The sequence below is a fragment of the Pocillopora damicornis genome, chromosome 10 (genome assembly GCF_964200805.1).
Source record: "Pocillopora damicornis chromosome 10, jaPocDami1.2, whole genome shotgun sequence".
Classification (NCBI taxonomy): domain Eukaryota; kingdom Metazoa; phylum Cnidaria; class Anthozoa; order Scleractinia; family Pocilloporidae; genus Pocillopora; species Pocillopora damicornis.
Genome location: NC_142679.1, coordinates 21857271 through 21866113, shown reverse-complemented (window position 1 = coordinate 21866113; position 8843 = coordinate 21857271). Strand labels below are relative to the sequence as shown.

Here is an 8843-nt window from a genome sequence, read left to right as displayed (position 1 = left end):
GGCCCTTCCCATAATGCCTTGCAACCAGCAAACGGCGTCTTTCTAAAATGGCGGCTGCAGGTTCCGTAATCTCTATGTATCACCATCCGACATATTACGAAGATACGGCTGTACCGCTTCCAAATTGTATGTATGGCCTGCCCAGCTACTATCCGACGAGTTCAAAACTTGAGGTAGATCGTGAAACTGAATGGTGTTCAGTGTATAAAACAATTTATTGCATCACGTGTTCGAGCTTGTGAGCTTTTTTTCGCCTACGCAGCGATCACTCATCTAATTTTTAATTCTAGGACCGCAAGGCACAGCTGCCGTCATCGAGTCTTCAGAGTCTCGAAAGAAAACAAGAGGATATTCTTCGTGAACTGAATGGCCTGAAAACTTCCGTTCAAGAAGTTGCCAAGCTACTGGGAGTTTCTCTTCCGCGTCCAAAAGGGAAAGTAAGCAGAGTGCACTTCAATGATTACTACATTTTTAGGCTAAATAATAAAAATCCTTACAGGAGATTACTAGATGTCGATCTGCAGCCATTATGAGGCCAGTGAAAGATTCGGGCTACCGCACCTCTAGCAGGGATGCTTCTTAATTTTTTTCTAACCGTTGGGTTCGAAAAATAAAAGTTAAATGTGCTGGTAATAACACTATTTTTTCCAAAGGCCGAGAGAGGTCAGGAATAAGAATTGCACAAAAATGTAAAAAGGGCTTTTTTGAAAACCAGTAAACAAAGGTTTTTTGTCAGTGAAAAAGCAGTTAATGTTTCCTTTTTACAGGTTACTTTTCTCATTTTGATAACACTCTGTTACCAGCCTGAATGACTGCCTGACTGATTGACAGACCGACCTCTGACTTGCTAACTGATCATAAATTGATGGACCAACCCAGAAGACTGACTGATTGACCACAAAAGGACTTACATATGAGTAATTGATTGATTGATTGACAAAGCATTAATCACTGTTGATTACCACACAGGTTTCTCCAACAACATGTGACTTTGTGATGTCTGCTTCACCGAGTGACCCTCCACTTATTATCAGCACCCTACAACATATTATGAAGCAGAGAGGGCTTGCCCATACAACAGCCATGTTCAGCCACTCGTCAGTGAAACAACCTATTCCTGATGCTGTCAGAATGCAGTTTCAGAACTTCTCCAAATGTAGTAAAGGAGTTGGGCGTGCCCCAATCATTTTAACTATTGTTTGGAAAGAAGGTAAATATTTAAGTTACCTTTCATGCAACCTCTCAATTGACCAACCTTTTTTACTAAGCAAAATTGTGCCAAAGACAAAAATCTTTAGCTATGTGTTATTTTGGAGCAAGGCTAAAGTGTGTTGATTTTTTCTGATACTATTAACATGTTTCAAGTGTTCCTTCTCATTGTAAAAGTTCAATGAGAAAAGTTTAATCTTTCTGTCAAGATTCCAAGTCAGTTTTTACCACAGTTGGCAGTAATGTCGCAGTCTGATTGGCCAATTTGCTATTGTTGAGAAGAGTACAGACAATGCTGCTCCCATCACAATCTTGGTCATGTACTGAAAGAATCTTTATATTTTACATGGTACTGTGGTAAGAAACAAATCAACAGTGGTCAAGCATGGTCTGTACTCATATCAACATAGATATTTGTCATCACAATGGTCAAAATTTGTTGCCAACCTACTCGGCTACACCTCGTGAGTCCACATCAATTTGTTAAATGGATTGTCAATAGCAGTATTGTGACAGTTATAGTACTAGGCTAAGTCTTTGCTAGTTTATGAGATTAAATTGTAGTATTGTGACAGTTATAGTACTAGGCTAAGTCTTTGCTTGTTAATGAGATCAAATGTTATTTAAAGTTCATCCAGTGAACACTGTAACGTATTAAGTATCAATGCAACGTACTAAGATTCTTTATCTTTTGTTCCTTTCAGTGGGAGATCTTCCTTCTCTAGTAGTGTCTCCATCTGGCCACAATCCGTTGACTGGTGAAATAACAATTGCTCGCTTCCTCTGCCGCACATTTCTCCCTGACTTGTATGGTAATTTAACACCTGAAGAGTCTGCATGTGTGGACAACTGGATTGACAAATCACTAGCAAGTAGCAAAGAGCAAACTGCTGCCTTAAAAAGTCCTGAATTAAAGCTTGCAAAACAGTGGATTCTTGGCGGGAAAATGACCTTGGCTGATATTGTACTTGCCTGTAGCATTGTTAAGCAGAATGGTGCAGATCATGTACATGATGATGTGAGGAAATGGATGATGAGGATTCCTGGACTTTTGACAAAGTAATTGAACCAGTTCATTATCTATTAACAATTATCAGTGTACACAGCTTACAATGTAACTGTACCTTAAACTTCTAAAGTGTGTTTGGCTCTGTATGAAATTACAAACTAAGCACATTGAACCGAAACTTCCACAGTGGAAGTTTTGATAGAATTTCACCTTAGGAATTTGGCTTCAACTTGTTATGTCTTTTTGCCATCAAAGGCAAATACAACCACAGGACTCTTGCTAGTGCCAGCCTATTGTAGGTTAAGCATAATGTGTAATGTTGCTGTTCAGTTGTTGATTGTTCAATCCAAAGGGATCAGAGTGAGAAATCAGGAAAAAAAACATTTTGGATATAGAATAAACCAAATAAACACTGTTAAAGTTAAATAAACACTTAAAAAGTAAAAAAAAATATCAGCCCAAACTGTAATCATGTAAAAGTGAAACTCACATTTTGAATTTTGTGGTCAGATTAGAACAGATATGTGCTCAATTTTGCTGTCTGTGTGCTCACTATTTGACAACCAGCACAGGTTTGTTTTATGGTAAATATGAGAGAGAAAATCTGGGACTTAAACTGGTGTCTGCATATTGCTGGGTGTTTGGGTGAAATTAGGTCTGGAACTTAAGGGGTTAAAAGCACAAAGCATTCACTAAACAGGGATCTTGCCTCAAGGTGGTGTAAGAGAGGTATTAAGATGTAATGCTAAAGAAAGGGTTGACAAATTAATCTGTTACCAGACTAGTGTGACGTTTTGACCCTTTGAATGATATTAGGTTCTAATTTCTTCTTACAATATTAACTTTGAATCACACATTAAGGTTGCAGTGGGAAAGGAAATGATCATCAGCTTTAGAAGCTCTTGATTTTTAGAAAATTTTCCTTTTCAGCACCTTAGGAAATTATGGAGATTAGTGAGAAGAATATGCATACTGATGTTGGGGTGCAAAGGGTAAACTGCATTATAGAACACGGCTCATTTGAGAGGATTTATTTTAGTGATAATATATTTTGGTGATAATACAATCAGATTATTATAAACTTTATTGAGGTGTCATTGGCATTCAAGCCACGAGCTGTTATGGGTAATTATGTCATCTGTACACGGTGCCAAGCAAATAATTTGCTTTCTTTGTTGTTACATGCGCTTGCAACATTGTTCATAGTTCTGCGCAGCAAATCAAAATGTAGAATTTCACATTGTTCTTGCGGATATATTTAACTTAAGAGTGTGTACATGCAAAAACAATTCCACTTGCTCCAAGCTTCATCCATGACAACCTATTTGTCCAGCAAGAACATCACCAGATCTCTTTGACCGAGAGTGGTTGCTAGGTGGACTGGGGACCAACCATCGCGATTCGTTCTTCTGATGTCAGCACCGAACTCAACCAGTAGCTTTGCAGAATCAACTCTACCATCCCGTATACACTGATGCAATGGAGTATCGCCGGCTTTGTTCACTGCGTTAATATCCATACCGATACTCAGTAGTCGATGAACTTCTTCACGATCTTTTCTGTTCACGGCGTCTTGAAAAGCCCTTTGTTCCTCCATTTGTTTCTCCTTTTGTTTCTCCCTTTGTTTCTCTCTTGTATCATCTAAGGATGCAGTTGCTAGATTTTGCCTACATGGAAAATGAGAAATGTTCGATTAAAAACGTGAACTAGCGATGTGCTGGTCTTGGAACAAAGAAGTTTTTCGAGACATTGAAATAAAATTATACACATATATTTAATACATCCACATAAGTAAATGGTACTTTTCGCGCACTGAATCGCGGGCTCATAAGTGACCAGTCAAGAATGATACACCTTCGAGCTGCCCGAACGCAAAATATGGGACTCGTTTCGCTGCAATTTCTATAGAGGAAATTAGTATGATGAACGAAACGTCTGTGACAAAACTGTTCACCACGGACGGGCATGGCAAGATTTTAACTACTTTGATTTTCAACCAAATGTAGCCGCATTGTTAAAACTAAAGAAATTTTTTTTCTCTCCACTAGTTTAAGACTTGCAATCATTTTAACCAACTGTCAATGTCACGCCATAGACCAGGTTGCCAGGTTGGCATGCGAGCAACCCCTTCCCAGACTTTCCTCGATCTAAAGTTTGTCACGATTTTCTGTAATCGGCGATAAGGCCCAATCCTCTCTTCTAAGTAATCAAAAGTATTCAATTTCGTGTCAACAAAACAAAACATTTTCATTCAGACATCATCAGCCTCAAAAGTTGCGATAAATTTTCGCATTCTTTCATCGTTTGCATCAGAACTTCCAAAATTGACAAAGACAGCGATAGTAGGTGCCGTTTTTCGACTCGCTGTTGCTCAATTCGCTGAGTTTTTCCCATCACACCGAAAACACCACACTTTTGCGATCACGTTCAAATGTATTCACTCGAAATAAAAACGGCTGAGGTTTTCTGTTGTTTTGCAGACGAAAACACCTACTTTTGCACCAGACCTTATCATTTCAGCAGAAAATCGCCCCACCCCGTGTACCCGTTTATCGTAATCTCGTACCCAGATCCTACCAAGTATCAGTGTTGCTCGATAGATCACAAAATATGATTGGCCACTGTATCACATTACGTCAGAGGACATATCTAAAATAAGGGGACATAAGTACAACGGTACAACTGAAACAACCGCATGGCCGTGGGCCGTGAAAGGTCTAGGTTCGAGACTAGCCTAATCGTGCTTGCAGCCTACCACTTTTCTAAAAGCGGTTTTCGGGAAAACCCGGCACTTAACGTGACTAAACTTCCGGCTTTGTGAATTTATCAGAGAGTCAAATGCCCCTCACTGAGCACTAAAATAACTCTACTTTACTCGCACATTGCATGTAAAAAGTGATTTAGAAACGGGTATCCTTGGCTAACAAAGTTTTTAATCCAATTTGAACAAGTATCTATGTTAAAGGCTCTTGGTTTAGAGATAAGTCTGCACAATCAAATACTTGATGGAGACGATTTATCATGGAACCAAATAAATCATGATCAGTTATATCATGAAATATTTGGTTACTCAGTCGCAAGTTTCCTTCCAGCATTTCGTCAAATTTTCCCAACAGTTAAGGCTAGTTATAACCGAAGCATATTAAACTTATTTCCGGGCGGTGAAGTGTATATGCACGTAATAAAATTGTGGAATGAGACATCAATCCTATTATAGTAATAGGAAAATCTTCATAATTCCTCATCCTTTTTATACCCCATTTAACCCATCGAGAGAGATCGAAAACCTGACAGGTCAAACATGGCCACATTCCCCTAATCAGCTTGTTTATATCTAAAAACCTCTTTGACCTTCAACTCCCCATATCTGTTCTAATCATAAGTTTTTATGTATTTTATTGTGTGTTCGTTAAGATAATTTGAAGTATCACTTAGCAGATATTTTTTTCTATTCCTTAAGCCTATCTGGTTGATAATCGTTTAATGTTGCAAGGAGAAGTTCTTTGTCAACTAGTTTTGAAATACAAAGGGTTACCTACCGTCAAAAAAACCTTAGATTGGTCAAAAACGCGCCGCACAAGCACAAAGAAGATTATTTAAAGCCAATTGAATATCGCTTAACCGTGGCCGCTGTGGAGTGTAATTTGTACGTCAATACTCAAGCAATAAAGTCAAAGCGTTTGTGAAGTCTGATATATCAGTGCATACTAAAACTCAACAAGAAGAAACAAAGCAAAAAGTTCTTCCTAATAAGTTGAGTTGTACAAGAGAAGTTCATTGACGATATTTTTAAAACGCTGTAATTTCGTTGTGCGCGTTGGTGTTTAGTTTGGGAGTGATCACTAGTAATTTTTCGAAAATCTCTTGAATCTGTTGAATTTCAGATTAGCGGTTTAATCGTGAACTGAATTCCATCAATTTAGAAAACATGACACGAGGTCAAGGTAAACCACGTGTTCAATCAAACCAGTTACCATGCTGTTTCGAGAAATATTCCGCCGATCTTATAGGGTATTGTTTAATTTTCACAACAAAGACAGAAAAGCGACTCTATTAGCAATAAAAGCCTATTGAGGAACACTGTGATAACAATCTATAATGAGGTAATGTTATTAAGAATTTTGCCTTTGTTTCCAAGAGCCATTTTCGATGGAAATCGACAATATATGTAATCAAACAATCAGGGTGGTATATTTCAGACTAAAATTTATTCCATGTGCGGAGATAATATACTCAATATACGTGAGTGATCTACATAGAGAGCCCGCCATCTTAACATTACTGTGGGTCTTGGAGGTCTACGCTCTGATGCAAAAAAATTACTCCGTAATCCTTTGATATATGTTGTGTTTAGCCTGGTAATGTTACCAAACACTACTTGTCGGGAAAGTCGCACGTTGTTCATTCTAGCGTTGCAATTTATGACAATAAAGAGTTCCGATAACCCAAACTCGTGAACCGAAAATGGCCCGGAAATGGCAGAGAAGACGGCAAATTTAACACTTTGACAAAGAAATGCTAATTCGCGGGTTCACAGCAAAGATTGCGAGGAATTTATTGTAAATGTCAGTTGATTAGCCTAATATTGCCGTGGGAAAATTCAGTCGCCGTGTCACGGTAGATGGATCAGTAAGACAAGATGAAAACGAAATCGATCGCTTCTCCGGAAAGAATTAAATTATTCTTAGATTACATAAATACGATTTTCTTCTAAGCCCTGACAAATTCTCGATCAACTGTGCTGGTTTCGTTGCATGTAATGAAACAGTCTGGCGAGAATGGCCTGCACATAAATTTTGTAGAAAACATGATGACATATTTGCCGCACAGGAAATTTCTCGTCGTACGCATTATAACCTGTCGAAACGAAAGCACAAAAGAAGGCAAAATTTCCTATAAACCGTTCCAGCGATCGAAAAAATTAGTTACACTGTTGTGAGTCTCAAACATGTTTCATATCTCCTAATGATCGTAAGCGAATTCCTTAGCGAGTAGCGTCTCAAGAAAAAGAAAACGAAGCGCAATAATCATACAAAAAGACTCATCCGCAATCACAGCAGTTTCGAAAACTTACCTCTGCATCATGCACTATGCTTGAGGTTTCGTCAATTTCAAGTCTTTTCAGTCGATTTTCTTTGCAACCACAGCTCTCAGTTAGTCATCAGCCTCGATTGCATCAAATGAGTAACGAGATGGCGTGATACTTCAGGGTCACAGCTCTGATTCTATTTTAAGAACCTTTTAAAATTTTCCGTCGATCGCGCTCCGTCAATTCCCCGTAACGGATCTCAGATATTGCAATATCTGGGCATCCGTACTTTTCAAGTGCTTCACGTCCACAAACCGCGCTCGTACTGACACTCACTGCCAACTAAAAGAATAATAACAGTGACCGGCGAGCGCTCGATTTGAATAACATTGAGCCATCACCGTCATGTCACTTGAGAATGGATGTTTACAAAGGGAATAATAAATGAATATGTTGCCGATAGGCCAAGCAAATTGCAGCAGTCAACAGGTGGTCTTTTGTTGTTAGGTGTTTAAAACTGTGATATTCACTTTTCATTCTTGTAAAACATTTTTGCATCCTGATATCTCGCCGGAGCAAGTTTGATAAAGAATTCAAGGGCAAATGTACGACAAATCTAATTGGCTTAAAATCGATTACAAGTTTCAGCATCACAGTGTAAATACGGCATCAAATCATTGGTGGTAATTGCAGTCTTCTGAAACAGATTTCGAAGTAATCTGCGATCAGACAGCCGCAAAGAGGGTATTTTTGGTGCCAATCTTACCATGGAACTTATAACCAAGTGTTTTGTTCTCTTCATTAATTGTAGGTTATCCAAAATTTAACACTCAGCACAGTCGTAAATGACGTCAACCGACCAGACATTTTTTTGTGCCAGACATTTGTTTAACGTAGAAGCTATTATCTGTTCTCCTGCTGTTAGGGTCGAAAAACAATAAGTTAACAGTACATTTGGCCCTTCTCCACTTTTTCACTTCATTTTACAAATGAAACTGATAATGCATGCGAATATGCAATGGAGGAAAAAAAAGCAAAAAAATTTACTGGTGTAATAAATGAATGCTTGAAAGCTCGCCGAACTTGTGAAAGAAATAATAGCTGAATAAAAAGGCGCTCCCTCGAATCCGTTTTCCCCATTTTCTGTTTATGTAAGCACCCTCATTCCAATAAGCACCCCTTGAACAAAAATTTCCCCTATTCCAATAAACGCCCCTGCTCAGTTTCAGTAGTAGTACTGTTAGAATACATTTGCAATAAGATAAACCGTGGTTCATTTTCCTTGGTGGTCTTCGTCTCCATCAGGTACCCGTGAGTGCACAGTTCCTTCAAACAGATCCCGTCGTAAAATTTTGGGACGACTGCTTTCTGCTATTTCTCAAAAAAAGGAAATAAGTGCCCGGTCCTCATTAAGTGCCCTGTTTCCGATAAGCACTCTCCCTCAAAGATACCAAAAGAGCCTTATGGGGGGATTTGATAAACATTATCAGAACAAAACCAGAATGCTCGCCCCCCCCCCCCCCACCCCCCTCTCGAGCGATAAAATTAAGACTGGTTCCCCGGGTACCTAAATACAGGACGTCATTCCGGCGAGCA

At 38.9% G+C, this 8843-nt stretch overlaps 2 protein-coding genes across 2 annotated transcripts; one reads left to right on the top strand and one right to left on the bottom strand.

The window, feature by feature from the left end:
• The first annotated feature begins 38 nt into the window (after positions 1 to 38).
• LOC113674897 (aminoacyl tRNA synthase complex-interacting multifunctional protein 2) lies at positions 39 to 2750 on the top strand. Its single transcript, XM_027191397.2, has 4 exons — positions 39 to 173; positions 291 to 437; positions 970 to 1210; positions 1914 to 2750. Exons 1-4 carry the CDS (start codon positions 48 to 50, stop codon positions 2270 to 2272), a joined length of 873 nt encoding a protein of 290 aa, XP_027047198.2. The 5' UTR covers positions 39 to 47; the 3' UTR covers positions 2273 to 2750.
• Positions 2751 to 3234: 484 nt separating this feature from the next.
• On the bottom strand, positions 3235 to 7821 carry LOC113674886 (notch-regulated ankyrin repeat-containing protein A-like). Its single transcript, XM_027191388.2, has 2 exons — positions 7293 to 7821; positions 3235 to 3885 (listed from the first exon to the last, which is right to left on the bottom strand). Exons 1-2 carry the CDS (start codon positions 7301 to 7303, stop codon positions 3540 to 3542), a joined length of 357 nt encoding a protein of 118 aa, XP_027047189.2. The 5' UTR covers positions 7304 to 7821; the 3' UTR covers positions 3235 to 3539.
• Positions 7822 to 8843: the final 1022 nt, after the last annotated feature.

Bases quoted from the DNA above. Each gene is read 5' to 3' on its own strand.
- LOC113674897 (XM_027191397.2), top strand. From the start codon at position 48: ATGGCGGCTGCAGGTTCCGTAATCTCTATGTATCACCATCCGACATAT. The intron at 174-290 runs GTAGATCGTGAA...TTTTAATTCTAG, and splicing joins CGACGAGTTCAAAACTTGAG to GACCGCAAGGCACAGCTGCC. The intron at 1,211-1,913 runs GTAAATATTTAA...TGTTCCTTTCAG, and splicing joins AACTATTGTTTGGAAAGAAG to TGGGAGATCTTCCTTCTCTA.